The following is a 16,635-nucleotide window of genomic DNA, read 5'->3' as shown; positions in this document are numbered from 1 at the left end:
GATGTAACTGAACTAACTAACTTCAAATTATGAATATGTTATTTACAGTAACTTTAGTGTTCAAATTCAATCTTGAGCATAGTGAAAGCTCTGTAGAGGTGATGATGGCATCATGTTGTCACAGCAGATAACTGATAACTAAATTTAGGCATTGTTCAAACGTGCTCTTCCCCTAGCTTGCTCCACTGAGAAGTTCTTCATCTGTCTCTGGTGAGTTTTTCCCCTTCTGTTTAAGTTCCAAAATAAACTATATAATACTACTATACTACTATACTATATAATATAAATTAAATTACAGAAATATTACTGAAGTATATTCATAAACTCCATGTCTTTAATATTAAAGAACTGAAAGCAAACCCATTTTCTTTCATTTTCTATTCACATCCACTGCACACAAAAGAAATATAATAATTGCTAATCGGAATACTTAGGGACCACTTGCATTGTTTGAGCAGTCTTTCTCTGGTGTAAGTTTTTTGGCTATTGTAAAGATATCCTCAATCAAGTATTGAAAAGCATCTAGGGGGATAAACATGACTGAAAAATACACACCTCAACTCCCTACAGCTGTATTCATTTTGTTCGTATAATGTGGTGTTTTTCCTCAAAACATCCCAAAACAAGCATTAAGATTGTGTGCTTGCATGACGCACACTGAAAGCTTTGCAATTATTCTGCTGCGCTGTTCTCAAACCTACCATTTGACAGTTTCTTCTGCATAACGTCCCCTAAACTCAAACCACAGAATTCAGCAACAAACACACATACTGTGTATACAGTTATATTTGAATGGAGAAATGCTTGTATTCATTGATTGAAAAACTCCTACACCTAATTGGAAACACTTTTTTGATCACTCTAATGAGGCATAATATATTTGTCTTAAAATCGATACCACCAATGTCTATGTGTATTTAAGGCTTAGCTGGTTGACCTTCCAAGTCCACCAACTTTATATAAAGCACTAATTTAGAGTCCTCGTAGGTCTGAGAGCTGGCTAATTAATAGCTCCTTAAAACACAAAGATTTAAGTGTTTATTGGAACACTTACACAAATGCCAAACTATTATTACTCTAAGGAATGCATTGCTGTTTAATGGTAACTACCAAAAACTTGTCAGTATATCTGCACACTATGGCTTACACACTAAACTGGGAAGAAGTTATTGGTTATATATTGAAGTTATATATTGTTAGTGAGAAATGTCCTATTTAATGAATTATAAATGACTTTTTTTGTACACAGTGTCACTAAGATCATTTCGTTATGGGTTTTTAATGGGGCATTTTACACCTGGGTCTGAGCTTACTGCTCACCACAAAAACCTCATCAGTTATTGGAAAATCAAAGTTTTGATCAAAAGACAGGAAGTGTGGGTGAACCCTGTGGTGTGTTGCAATGTTTATTAGGTCTGTACATGTAAATGAGAGGCCAAGAACAATGTGGGGTTGATCTAGGTTACACCAGCAAGATGAATGTTGTGATGTCCATGCCCGGTTGGTGTGGAATTAATCACCTGTGATCGCCACACAATGGTGGTTACTGTTCTGTTGGACTTGCACCTGAATCGTTGTGGCGTCACATGGGGACAACGATAGCCTCTCAACATCAAGGTGGTTGCAGTTTTTAGAGCAAGAAGCTGCAATTGCAGTCCACCGAGGCACACAGTTGGATGTGTTTTGGAGTCATTAGAGGACCCACAGCTCAAGGCATTCGCGCAGCGGCTTCACCCTTAAGCTGGCTAGTAATTAATATATGCATACATACTTTGAATAGACATATAATACACACAAAGCTGCATAAATGGAACAACGTTTTCATGGCTCAGCTTTCTCAAGCCATAAAAAATTACTACAAATCTAGTGACAAACAATGCTCTATTGTTATGAGGGTCTACTCAGTGGTGGTCAGGTATCCAAATCTCCTTCTGTAACAGAGTGTGTATGTGTGCGCAGGTGTGGGAACAAAAGAGAAGCAGAATGTAGAAATACAATGTAATGCTCATGGTTGATGTAAAGGATCAGCCCAAACCTCGCTCCCCACGTGACCAACCAGCTCTTTTTATGAGGAATCCCTTTGCTTTTTAGGTTATTGCTCAGATCATCTGCAGCACCACGCACCTCCCTTCTCTCCCACTCTTTCCTGATTACATGACACATGGCCTCATACATCAGAAGACTTTTGGTTGTGGTTGAAAGCATTTTTTTTAACATGTTGCATGTGAGAAGAGTTGGTCAAATTCTCAAAGACAAAAAAATGACTCTCACTGCTTCCTTGCCTTTCTCCTGTAGCCTTGGAAACACAGGACCCATCTTTGTTATTTTTTAAATTTATATCTGCTATCGATAAGTACACATGTTTTATAAAAATTATACTGAAACACCACAGGCAGCTGCTTTAATCCACAATTTTACTCATTTCATTTATAATCACCCTCTACATTATGAACATGTTGTTGAACTTGGATCCATTCAGATTTCATTAAGTGGTTTCTTGTTTGTTTTTTGTGCCTTTTCTATGGCACTTTAACTGCTGCCAAGCATCCTGCTTGCTAGCACTCAAAAACAGCATTATTTTCAACATCTCATAATAATCAGAGGTTGATTAACACAGCATTAGTGATCCAAACAGAAGAGGTTGAGAGAAACAACATTAATGATCAAGCATGACAGCATGAAGTTGTTGGGTTTTTTTGTCAAGAAAAGGGCGTTTTTTACAACATGTCTAGACAGCATTATGCAGTATAATAGTAAGAAGCCTTTCTCTTTTGAGTGGCTTACATCACCGCAAAAATAATGCTTTAGAGCACATATTTGTTTTCTGAGAGTAAAATCTGTTTGGATCTTTCCACAGTTAGTTGAAGGGAAAATATTTTTATCAACATATAACAAAAATATAATGGTTTGACATTTTGGGAAATATGGTTATTTATTTTCTTTCCAAGAGTAAGATGAGAACATTGAAACTACTTTCATGTCTGCCCAGTAAATATGTAACTACAACCAGCAGGCAGTTAGCTAAGCATTAAGACTGGAAACTGAGGGAAAGACCAAGTAACAAGTTGTGGTTTCCAGGCAGGGCACGTGCTGAACTAATTTATGGCTGGGTGCAGTGACTGTGGAGTCATGTCGTCACTATGTGGTGGTCAGGAAACTAGCAGAAGTTACTGCACCTAGCCAAGAAATACTCTGGCACATAACCCCTGTAAAACCATAATATGTTTTTGTGCCGACTGAACAAATGACATGTAAGATGTTAATTAGTGAGCTTTAGAGGAGCTGTTAGGGGTAGCCAACTGTTCTCCCAATTTCCAGTCTTTATGCTATGCTATGCTAAGCTAACCGTCTGCTGGCTGTAGCTCTGCACAGACATGAGAGTGGTATCAATCTTCTCATCTCATCAAACTCTTGGAAAGGAAGCGATTAAGTGTATTTCCCAAAATGTTGAACCATTCTTTAAATTAAAGTATTTGGTAAAAGAAACTGTGATGTGACATCCTGACACGCCAATGTTTACAAATGTTATGGCAGATAATGACTGCAATCCTAATTACACAATTCCATATACACACAGCACAGTAGCAACATATTAGCCAGTAAAAACTTAATTGTTTAAAGCACTAGGAGATGATGGCTTGTATTACAGGCAAAAAAGAACATGACAATCCTTGTGCCACTCACAAGGACATACGCAAGGAAAATTGTGTATGGAAAGGTATTCAACATAATGGGCATACAAATACATTTGTGCATATTTTCCAACCTTTATCTTGAATTGCTTTTACAGTGTTGCAGTGCTTTTAAATGTTTGAGATAAAAAGAGACTGTACTCACTGTAGAGGATGGTGCCCTGTGTAGATCTTGTTTTCACTGTCAAATAGAGAATAACAGTGGAGTCCTTGACAGTAGTAGGTAGATTATTACTGGCACCAGAAGGCTGGAGAAAGAATGCAAGAGGCTGCAGCTCCAAATAAGATGTGCCGTCGAATGAGGGGATATATACTGTAGTATCTAGAAACAAAAATGAAATACAAATTTATCAAATGCATTTAAATGGAATGAGCATAGTGAGTAGAAAAAACCCTTAGGAAAAAAAAAAGATGTTCACATATTTGTACTTGAAATTATAACACTATTAAACTTATACCTAAATGAAGAATGACCTAGTAAAACCAATGCCCCACAGCGCTTTTGTTAGTCAACAGAACAGCAAGAATTGGCTGGTGTGTGCCTTCGCAGCACTGATAGCTTTCCTGTGAGCAGAGTCAGCAGGGCCCTGTCAGGGCTATGTGCTAGTGTGTTATTTCCCACTGGATGAAAAAGGGGTATGACTTTAAGGAGAGGTGGAGGAGGCACCCGCTCAGGTCATCAACTCCACAAGCCAGTGATGATCTGTTGGCTTTTACACAAAGGACACTGTACACCTGGTGGATAGCTTTCTGTTCAGGTGCATGACAGTCGATTCAAAGTAGGCCACTCCAGCCTCAGCTCAGGGGATTCTACCTTCAGAGTTCAGCTCTCAAGGAAAACAGTTTATTCTCAGCTGAGAATTTTTAATGTGCGGTATGTGTAGGCATCCAAAAACTATTTTTTTTATTGTAAGATATATGAATATCCTCTCATGACCCTTTTTATTTGGTGCTTTGATGTTGGATAAAATGGATTTTTAAAGCAGACCCGTGAATGATTGACGACATTTAGAACAGACCAGAAAGTAAAAGAAAAGCCATATAAAGAATAATGAGAAATTAAAGATGCAACATCTAGTCAGTAGCGGTCTTAAAGTTGGAAGTTTCCATGATTGGCTTAACATTGGCAATGGTAGAAATCAACTAAGGTTAAACCAATAACAAGTTAACTCAAGTAACAGCATTTTGAAGGTTAACACATGTAAATGTCACAACTCAATGAATGGGTTCATACAGGTGCTGGTCATATAATTAGAATATCATCAAAAAGTTGATTTATTTCAGTAATTCCATTCAAAAAGTGAAACTTGTATAATGTATACATTCATTCCACACAGACTGGTATATTTCAAGTGTTCATGTGATGATTATAACTGACAACTAATGAAAACCCCAAAATCGGTATCTCAGAAAATTTGAATATTGTGAAAAGGTTCAATATTGAAGACACCTGGTGCCACACTCTAATCAGCTAATTAACTCAAAAACACCTGCAAAGGCCTTTAAATGGTCTCTCAGTCTAGTTCTGTAGGCTACACAATCATGGGGAAGACTGCTGACTTGACAGCTGACCAAAAGACGACCATTGACACCTTGCACAAGGAGGGCAAGACACAAAAGGTCATTGCTAAAGAGGCTGGCTGTTCACAGAGCTCTGTGTCCAAGCACATTAATAGAGAGGCGAAGGGAAGGAAAAGATGTGGTAGGAAAAAGTGTACAAGCAATAGGGATAACCGCACCTTGGAGAGGATTGTGAAACAAAACCCATTCAAAAATGTGGGGGAGATTCACAAAGAGTGGACTGCAGCTGGAGTCAGTGCTTCAAGAACCACCACGCACAGACGTATGCAAGACATGGGTTTCAGCTGTCGCATTCTTTGTGTCAAGCCACTCTTTAACAAGACACAGTGTCAGAAGCGTCTCGCCTGGACTAAAAAAAAAAAAGGACTGGGCAGCTGCTGAGAGGTCCAAAGTTATGTTCTCTGATGAAAGTAAATTTCCTTTGGAAATCAAGGTCCCAGAGTCTGGAGGAAGAGAGGAGAGGCACAGAATCCACGCTGCTTGAAGTCCAGTGTAAAGTTTCCACAGTCAGTGATGGTTTGGGGTGCCATATCATCTGTTGGTGTTGGTCCACTGTGTTTTCTGAGGTCCAAGCTCAACGCAGCGATCTACCAGGAAGTTTTAGAGCACTTCATGCTTGCTGCTGCTGACCAACTTTATGGAGATGCAGATTTCATTTTCCAACAGGACTTGGCACTTGCACACAGTGCCAAAGCTACCAGTACCTGGTTTAAGGACCATGGTATCCCTGTTTTTAATTGGCCAGCAAACTCGCCTGACCTTAACCCTATAGAAAATCTATGGGGTATTGTGAAGAGGAAGATGCGATACGCCAGACCCAACAATGCAGAAGAGCTGAAGGCCACTATCAGAGCAACCTGGGCTCTCATAACACCTGAGCAGTGCCACAGACTGATCGACTCCATGCCACACTGCATTGCTGCAGTAATTCAGGCAAAGGGAGCCCCAACTAAGTATTCAGTGCTGTACATGCTCATACTTTTCATATTCTTACTTTTCAGTTGGCCAACAATTCTAAAAATCCTTTTTTTGTATTAGTCTTAAGTAATATTCTAATTTTCGGACATACTGAATGTGGGATTTTCATTAGTTGCCAGTTTTAATCACCATAATTAAATGAAATAAACATTTGAAATATATCAGTCTGTGTATAATGAATGAATATAATATCCAAGTTTCACTTTTTGAATGGAATTACTGAAATAAATCAACTTTTTGATGATATTCTAATTATATGACCAGCACCTGTATACTGTGATTTAGCGAAATCAGGTTATTCCAGTAAGAAACTGGCTACTAAGACTTCAACTCTTCAACACCTACAATATATGTGTTTTTTGGCATTTGTGCAATGTCAAAATTGCACACCGTTATACTGTGTTGCTTCAAGATGAAAAAAATCAATGCAGACATTTGTGATCATTTTTATCCCACATACTATTGGATAGTCGAAGAAGATGAGAGGACTAGGGGGCTGCTGCTGTTTTTTGTAATTTACTGTTGGACTGCTTGATCTGTGAGTCAGACACTACTGGTGGACTGTGGTGCCATGGGTTTATTCATGGAAACAGGGATAACGCAATCCCTAAGTACCCATGAGTATCAGTCACTCACGTCAACAGCCTATCCTGAAAATGGCCTTAACGAGGCTATGAAAAGGAGCTGAGTTATACAGTAAGTGAAAATATCAGCAAGGTGAATGGCAGGGTTTGACAATAAGGACTGCTCAGTGGCCTGGGGGCCGGTAAGACGCAGGCTTGGTCCAATTTAATGATCAGTCACCAGACCAACATCGGAGAATAGTTTCTGGGCCTACCATTTCTCAAATGGTCATAATCCTGTTATCTTCGCCTGTGTGCTCTGCCACTTTCCCACTTTTGCTGTTTTCCTGACCAATAAGAGCTGGTGACTCCTGCGAGTTGCACAGAGAATTATGTGGACCAGACATCAAAGCCAATGCTTTAAACTATAAAGAAAAAGTAAAAACTGTTTCTTTTGTTGTGGAAGAAGCGGTTTCCTTGGGCTGAAAATGATGAATCAGTCCTGTAATGTTTGTTGGCAATTTCTGAGGAAGGCAGATTGAGCTGGCTCATTTTTAAAGGCACCAGCAATTACAGCAAACACACACTAGATGACCACAAAAAGAGCTGGCTGGACCTAGCCAGTGTGTTGGCAAAGCAGGAAGCCGACAACCCCTCATCAGGTCCCATTAATGTCAAACACAAAAGCACAAAGGCTCACCACCCTAAAAAAGTCTTTTTTGTTTACTTAAAAAAACCATATAAACCAAACCATTATTTATTTCTTGTCACTACATTTACAAGAACGATTCTTCTAGTACTGATCTATTAAAATTATTAGCTGCACCTGGGGCCAATTTAAATTTTGTAGTTAATTCTTTATTAAAATGACACACATCAAATTCAATCACAGTCAATTAAATACCTCCTATTATCATTTTGCTGTTGAATGTTGTTATGAATGCATACATAAAATTTAACTTGTATTGTTCAAAAAGAATATGTGTTGTTTGTGGTGTTAGATTAGTGAGATAAAATATTGAGAATTTGTGTACACCAAAACAAAAAAATAACTGATATCGTGGTTTTGAAAAAGTTGTTAAAAAGATATAAATGGGAAAAAACTTTGCTCTTAACTTTCATTTTAATATTCCTCTCTGGACGTCATCCTACATTATGGCTCCAAATATGCGAGAAGCAAGGATCTAAGGTAATGAGCCATAGAAGGAGGTCATGATCAATACAGACCAAGTCTGAATAATTTCCTGCTTCACTGGTTTCGTCTCTTTTGCCCACTTCCTTACCTTACAGCCATCTACTCCGTAACTAATTTTTGTGATCACTTAGCTTTCAATTGAATGCTTACATACTTGACAGAACGTCTTTGGCAAGGTCTCTGGTCTCTGTGTCTTCTTCTGAAGAGACAATTTATCATTGCTTAAAACTCCGACATGCCCAGATGAACTGGCTTCATCTTGACAAAACCTGTCTTATGGTTGGCTACTTGATATCAAATACTCACTCAACCACCAGGCACTGGCCTGGATTACGGTACACCCTACCAGAGGTGCAGCCCCAGGGTCCAAACATAAGAGAGCAAGCCTCAAAGCTCACACATATCAAGCTTCTTATGTACGGGCTGCACATAAAATGCCTTTTAAATCTGTCTGAAATCTGCTTTGGACAAAAAAAAAGAAAGATCATTGTAGTGATTTAGCTGATGTGGTGATATATTAGATGTGTGCAGGCATCGTGTGTAATACTACCTTAAGAAATGCATGTCCCGTAAATCTGTCCCAGTGCTACATTTGACATTATGATCTGCTACAAAGGCGAGTTTGAAGCTTTACCGGGCAGTGAAATGTTAATATTAACAGTCCCTGTAGTAGTCTTAATCCAGCACTGACTAGAGATAGAGGATCCACTAGCCACATACTGTATATGCTTGAAGTGGTGGAGGAAGTATTCAGATCCTTTACTTAGGCAGAAGTTACAAGTTACACATACTGCGAGTCCTGCATTCCAAATTTTTACTTAAAGCAGCTATAATGGATATTTTACAATGTTTCAAATATCAATATGAAGAAAATGTGAAAGGTCGCTGATGAACCTACAGATAGTTATCACCTGAACCCACAGCTCCCCTCGGCTTTACTGAGCTTTATAGTGAGTTTTAGCTGTTTCTTTAGCTTTTTGATGGCCTGCAACTTTACTGTTTTGGGTCAACCTCACCATCTCTTTGCTTCATGTCTGACTACACCAGACAGCTGTTTTCAGAGAAAAAGCTCTATAAACTGACGGTACACTACCTGATCAGCAGAAAGAGACAGTTAGAGACTAGCAGGTAAACAAAAGAGAGTGAATATTGGACTTCGTTTGATTCATCAGGTGACCAGAGACGTGACTCTAAATGAATAATAATGTTGCTCCGTGTCTGGTGGAATAAGCAACAGTTTGCTAACAAGTTCGCCACATAAACCTAAAAGATGACGATATGTCAGTGTTTTGTTCATTTGTGGCTGCTGCTCCTAAGTGGAGAAACACCCCCAAGCACTTATTGCAGGTTTAAATTGGAAAAAATTAAGTACTCATGATGCTAAATGGCCCCGATTATCATTATACATAATATTCGAGGATTACTATTTGTGATGCATTAAACAGGTTTAAATGTTGGAGCTGATCAAGGTGGAACTAATTTGAAGTCATTTATACACTGCTTGGTGTCTCCTGAACCCGAAGCTCCCTTCAGCTTTACAAACTATAGCAGGAGATTACATTACATTTATTAAATTGCATTACATATTAATCATGTATGTTTTATATTAAAAGCCTTACTCTGCAAAGTAACTTTAGCTGACATATGATATGGTTGAGTTAAATGAACAATATCTCCATCTCAGCTGTAATGGAGTTAAATTAGAAAGTAGCATTAAATGGAGATACTTAAGTATCTCAAAATTTTACTTATGAACAGTACTTGAGAAAAGATAAATAGTTAAATATAACCACTGCATTCACATCTCTCTACTGTATATGGCTATGCATATATACTGCACATTCATGTATAGACAACAGAGACACGCATATTTACATTTTTCTGATCTACTGCTTTGATCCTGAACCTGTCTTAGTGGATTTATTTAGTTGTTTTAACCTGTATGTAAAAGCCTAACTAGGGGTGGGGGCTGCAAATTAGCTTCAGCTGTTATATACCCTTTATTATGTATATTACATCTGTTGCATTACCCCTTCCTATGTAACAATGTTCATCAGTATTGTCCACATTAAATAAACAAACAAACAGATATAATATGCACTTCAATAATACAGGTATTCAAAATGCTGTGATACAAAAAATGTGATATTTGGCCATTTAAATTTCTGAATTTTTATTATGTATGGCCTGGGGGATTGCTGACACATCTATGTTCTTCATTATATATCAAGTCAAATGATCAACTATTACGTTTTAGAACACGCATTACTAACATAATTTACAGAGTAGACCCTACTGAACAATAATGTAAGAGTCTGCAGAGACTCATGTGCATCCTAATGTTTCTCTTAGATACATTCTGTATGACATGTCAGCGTTTCGTCTAGGACACAAACAAGTCCACATCATTAGGATGACACGTCTATAATTAACTGAGAGCAGGGTTGAGTGGCTTTATTCTTCTTGTGTCTCTTCCTAATTCAACAAGATGTGAGGACAAGGTTGTCACCCAGCATGTTGCCCTAGCAATGCACATGCACAGACTTTGTCAGCATGTAAACAGCCTCTGGACTCTGTCTGCAGGCTATCAGAACTGTTGCAAAGCATATCGCTGGATGAGTGCTCATATGAGATTGCACTCTGTTAAAACCTGACTGAACTGCTTTTGAGGAGGAGCAATTCCTCAAACTCAGCAGAAATGACTCTAAAAGGCCACTGCTGGTATTTAAGAAAACATTTATGACTGTGACAACTTGAGGAATAAGCTTGAACTTACTTTATGGTCATGAAAGCAAAAGGCTAATGTAAATCCCATGATTTAAAGAAATTACACCATTGTGATAATCCATCCATCTATCCATCCATCGTCAATCGCTTATCCTGCGTACAGGGTCGTGGGTGGCTGGAGCCAATCCCTGCTTGCGAAAGGCGGGGTACACCCTGGACAGGTCACCAGTCCCACACATAGACAAACAACCACTCAAACTCACATTCACACCTAAGGACAATCTAGAGCCACTAATTAACCTAGCCTGCATGTCTTTGGACAGTGGGAGGAAGCCGGAGCACCCAAAGGGAACCCACACGGACAACATGCAAACCCGTGACCTTCTTGCTGTGAGGCGACAGTGCTAACCACTGCACCGCCCCTATTGTGATAATGTAAGGAAAACATCTGATTCCTTTTACAGGTATGGTGGTGGGAATTTACTGTAACTGCAATTGGTTAAAATGCCGCAGCCATGTGTGTTTTGTGGCACACTAGTAACTATCCATCTCTGAACCTGTAAGCTACAATGTTGAGAAATAAATGAATCAATAAATGAGTGAATGAATCTATTAATGATTCATATTCCTTTTTATCTACTAACTGTTTAGAAGTTAGCCAAAGCATCTTAATAACTGGCTTAACACAGCAGCATCTCTGTCATGTAAGCAGAGGAGGGCACCGCTTTCCTCGACGTAGCTGTCTCCCACGGGAAAAACAAATGAGAGTGAAGACTTAAAAATAGCATCACTTTTGTTACAGTGCCTGGAGAGACAAATAACATTTTAGAAGATTACTTAAACACCTGTAAATTAGCATTTTAGAACACATGGCAGAGGTGTCAAATAAAGGTGTTAGGTGCACACAGGCTGCTCAAGCGCTGTTAATGACTGTCAACATTTGCTTTGAGCGCCATTCTGTCAGATTCCCATGTATTCTGTACAAGATTATGCTATCAGCCTAAATATGTTCAGGGGTTGTGAAGGTGAAGATCAATCCAGTTTTCATTATTGAAACTCTTTGTAATGCTAATAAGAATGTCCATCGCTTATAATGTACAGCACATGTGACATATGTTGACTACTGTTATCCTAAGCCCCTTTATTTAAAACCCATGGCTGAAAGCATTGTTAGTGCAATGCTCTATGAGTTGCAGAGAAAGAGAAGTGTGTAATACATAAAGGAGCAAGAGAGCAAAAAGGGAAAAAGCCTCACCAAAAACAAAAAACGTCCTGTATGACAATTCAGTACTCATTCACAAATGAAATTTCTTCGGGACCTTTTTTGAAATAAGCATTGCTGTAATATTTTTTTTCACATAGAACATTTTTCATAGTGCAGGTCCTGCCCCCTTAGTTACTGTTACTGCCGGTCAAGCTTTCTGTCCTCGCACGTGGCATGTCGGTTACAATGCAGATACAAGGCAGATTTATGTTATCAAATTCAATTATTTTAACTGTGGATTTTGCAGACTTAAATGACTGCTGGCAGATTTTATCAGCTGTTGATAGCAAGCTAATTGAGCTAACATTAGCTCCATGAGTTCCTTGAAAACATTGTTTCTGGCATTCTTTTTAGTGTTTTCTGCTGACTTATTTTAAAACAAGAATCTTGTTAAACGGTCTGCACATAATGACTGGAAAAAGCTTCGTATTGTAGTGTGGACCCTATATGGTAAGGAGGATGTAATATCAGACTGTTATTTAATTTTAATATAACCTCATTTAGCTGCTTTGCTTACACATTTGTTCAAATTCCCAAACTATTTGATTCACCTTTATTAGAGAAAAGACCTTCAGGATGATGACTAAGTGGTGCGTTTGGCAAATAATGCTATTCTGGGCAACTGTGGCTGGGGTATTAAAGTAGTAACATCCCATATCTCAATAAGGATAGAGGCACTAACGTTAGCCTAAACTCTGGTAACTTCCAGTTTCTGCTTATGCACAGAGGAAAAATAGGAGGGCTTTTTATTTTTTTCCAATGTAACCTGTACCACCACAAATTAGTTACTAGGAATGATATGCTCCTTAGCATTGAAAGGAACCATTTATTAATACTGTAGGTAGAAGTTAGCTGGACATAATAATGATTACAGCTAAGATTTAAGCAGATAAACATTGTTTAATCCATCCCTTACATGCCTTTGCTCAAATTTAAAGCTAGACAGGTTTACTGTGTTTAGTTATGAAAAGGTCAATTTGAAATCATCAATTGTAAGTCGCTTTGAATAAAAGTGTCAGATAAATGAATAAATGTAAATGTAATAAATAATAACTTAAATCCTCCTACATAGCAATAGACTATGTAGGAGGATTTAACAACCACAGTTGATTTAACACATATAATTAGCTATCAACATATTTAATATACAGTATAATAGTACCTTTATAAACCATGTTGAAAAAGTCTCTCAGCTGTGAGCAGCTTGGCTTGCCTTATCAAGCACACAAGCAATTAATTCACAACACTGGTGTTACCGTTGTCCCTGACAACACTGACGATAATCGCAAAATACAGGATGCCGTTTTCTACACTGTCAGAGAGCTTATCATGCATGGCAAGAGGAGTAGGAAGGGACGTAAGTAGCTACATCATAAGTGCATTGACAAGAAGTCTGCAAAGGAAAAACTCCTTAGTATGCATGTCTAGTACTGCTGTCTCCTTAATATTAGTGTTGGGGTGCAAAATAAATATTTTTGGTGGAGACGGGGGAGAGCTTTAGCTGAATGTTGAGCATGTGCTGCAAGGTTGTATTCTCATTCTCAATGAGTGTTGGAGGTGAACATGGACACACAGTGATGGTTCAAGCCGCTTATATGGATCTTTCATTTCATTAATCATATCCTGAATAATTCACATCACTCAAAATTCCTATTGCAGCTGACTCTGTTCTCCCTCATAGTGAAACCTATTAGCCAAAGAGGCTAAGCATATATTAACCAACATAATTTGTCGGCTGACTCTTGATGATACCACTGTAGAGGTCACAGTACAGTAGATTTTCTAAGCTTTTTACTGCTTATATATATATATATATATATATATATATATATATATATATAAATAAATACACACACACACACACACACACACACACACACATATTCATAAACTGTATAAAAAACTGTGAGACAGTGTCAACTAAAACCAAAAAAATTCCAAGCCTACCTTTCTCACAAAAAGTTCCGGTAAAATGAAGCGGGCAGTGACAGGAAGGCAGAACTCCACCAGGCACCTGCAGCTCATGACATGTTCCTCCGTTGCGGCAAAGACCGTCAAGGCAAACTTGAGGTTCATGCAGAGGATGTTTTGGTGTTTGTGTGGGAGCTGCCATTGTTGTTGTGTTTACTGTGTCAGAGGCAGTTGATTGAGTTGTCAAACTTGAGGAACCTGTTGTGGAGGCTTCTATGGCATGCAAGGTATATCTGTAAAATTGGGACAAAAGTTTGAGTAGTTTAAGACAGAAATCCAATTTAACAATAATGATTTGATTTTAAGGCTAAAGATATGAGCTAGATTCTTGTGAATCTAATTTTACCCATAAAATGAGAAGAAAAGGTAAAGTGCAGTCATTTACCAAGAAGACAGATTTTTGACTACACTCCCAGGAAAGAAAGAAACACCAGGGTTATTCATCACAATCAATGGTCAGATTTTCCCCAGATAAAGCAAAGTTTGACTAGCGGTGATTGTGTTATACTAAATGATCTATCAAAGAATTAACACACAAGTCTGTTACTATGTTGGGGTGATTTTTCTCATGCGAACTTTTGTGCATGAGCCCAGGAAAACAAAAAAAAACATGTTTTACTAACACCCCCCCCCCCCCCCCCACAAATGCAGAGTGAAAATGATATCAAAAGAAGAGATCATGATGAAGCCACTGTTTTTTTTAAAAGCCAGTCCTTTACCTGCATTGGTCTGTGTTGCTGCCGGCGATGGCATCAGATGCGTAAAAGCTGCTCAGTTTATTAATTTCAATTATTTCAATGCAGCCAGTATAGTTGTGGAAAGGTTTCGCTCTCTAAAGGACAAAAAAAACCAAAAACAATATTTTATTTAGAAAATTGATTCTATTTTAGCAGCTCTTACAGTTTTTTTTTTTTACAATGAAATTTTAGCAATATATATTATGTGACATTCATGTAACATTTAAGCATGCATGTTTTTCAGAACCGTATTATTTCAATCAGTAGCCTTCTTGAGAACACACACTACTTAGAAGTCTTACCTGATTGGTTAGATATTGTTGTGGCAGACCACCTATGAATACGTGGTTTATTCTTTGCATCATGTGTCCCAACCAGTAATTGCTTGCAGTACTTTTGATTTTGTCATACCCAGAAAGAGTTAGTTCTGCTTCACAAGGGGTGAGGCGCTGTCTATAAAAAGAGTATGAACACTTCATGTCAAATGTACAACAAGCACAGGTACATTAGTTGTTAAATTAAATGCTTTCAACATATCATTTGGTGTTAAGACAGGAAGTGTGTTCTACCAAGGGGTCTTTCAGTTATCATTTTAACAACATCAGCTGTTCTCGCTCACTGCCCATGCACTTCTGCATGTTACAAGGGAAGGAACATTTGTGGCCTTGATGAATGAATTTAAGACATCAACTTCAAGCTGGCTTTATGATGTGTTCGACACCACAAATTAGACTGCTGCAATAGAGACTGGCAACTTTATCTAGCAGATAATATGAAATGCTTTGTGTGTAGTGACACATAAAATTGTTCAGAAACAATGTTCAGAAATGTTAGTTGTGTTAATAGTGGAGTGAAATACTGAATGCTAAAAACTGTGGTTAAGGCGTGTAATTGCTTTGTTTTGTGTTGATACATTCATTAATCACAATCCTTTTCTGAGGTGCTACTGCCAAACTCAATTTTGTTTTCTCTAGGTATCTTATATGCTTCAACTATTTTGGACCAACCCCACAGCCATTCATAGATTTCAAAAACCAATTCTCCACTTTGAAACAACAGGGGACAGCAGATAATTACCTAAGTGCAGATTCTGGACTAACCATCTGCAGCTTGAGGGTACTCAGGCCACAGATGCACAGTCTCCTCTCCAGTGTCTCCTGATACCCCTTGTTCCCCAAGTGGAAGTTAGGAGGTCCACGAAGCAATCTAGTCTGATTTGTTAAGCCTGTACTTTGCAGGCTGATGCATATGCTGGCTAAACACTCGGGGCACTAACTCCGAGCTGCATAAGTCCTTCCTCTAGAGCCAGCGTGGAGAAGCGGTTAATTTAGAAGCATTCTGCCAGAGCGGCCTGGCCAGCAGCCAGAGGGCACTGTGCTCACTGTCCTTGAGAAGTCAGCCCCACTGGGTTTCTATTTAACATATTGAAAAGCGTCTTTGACGGGAAGATATATTAAAAGTCTATAATGAGTTAGGCCGTGACGTTGAGTATGGCCATGGTGTTGTAGCTCTGGGTCAAATCAGACAAAGATGGACGGACTCGGCCATCAGACAATTACAAAGAATTTGCTTTGTGACACCAGGAACCATTTTTCCATACCCCAACCCTCTAGTTATGACAGTTCTCTTTCTTGCATCTCCAAGGGATTGCTACAGAACATTTTGATTGATTCATACTGCTGTGGTATTTTTAGAAAAAAAAAACAGGGGTGGAGCCTTGTAGGCCCTTAACCCTGACAGGTCTTTCTAGATACACTTGAATGTTTAGGGCAGTGCAGCTATCAACCAAGAAACATTAGGCAACCTTCCCACTCAGCTGTGTTTCGAAAGGAAGTCATTTGCTCATCCCTGGGCACAGTGTATTCATACTCACCTACAGTATGTTACCTTTTGTCCATCTCTTTTAAAATTTCATCTTACTCACTTA

General features: G+C 38.6%; 1 protein-coding gene across 1 annotated transcript in view; it reads right to left on the bottom strand.

The window, feature by feature from the left end:
- Positions 1-16,635, bottom strand: part of eys (eyes shut homolog) — a 175,965-nt gene that overhangs the window by 53,649 nt on the left and 105,681 nt on the right. The window contains exons 37-40 of the mRNA XM_038737244.1: positions 15,011-15,161; positions 14,691-14,803; positions 13,948-14,204; positions 3,838-4,014 (exon numbers count right to left, since the gene is read on the bottom strand). Coding sequence (XP_038593172.1) covers positions 3,838-4,014; positions 13,948-14,204; positions 14,691-14,803; positions 15,011-15,161 — 698 coding nt within the window. The remainder of the gene's footprint in view (positions 1-3,837; positions 4,015-13,947; positions 14,205-14,690; positions 14,804-15,010; positions 15,162-16,635) is intronic.

The sequence above is a fragment of the Micropterus salmoides genome, unplaced genomic scaffold (genome assembly GCF_014851395.1).
Source record: "Micropterus salmoides isolate LMB-PRFRI ecotype aquatic unplaced genomic scaffold, ASM1485139v1 Ms_hic_scaffold_22, whole genome shotgun sequence".
Classification (NCBI taxonomy): Eukaryota; Metazoa; Chordata; class Actinopteri; order Centrarchiformes; family Centrarchidae; genus Micropterus; species Micropterus salmoides.
The sequence above is the reverse complement of the archived record's forward strand: the minus strand, read 5'-3'. Positions and strand labels throughout refer to the sequence as shown.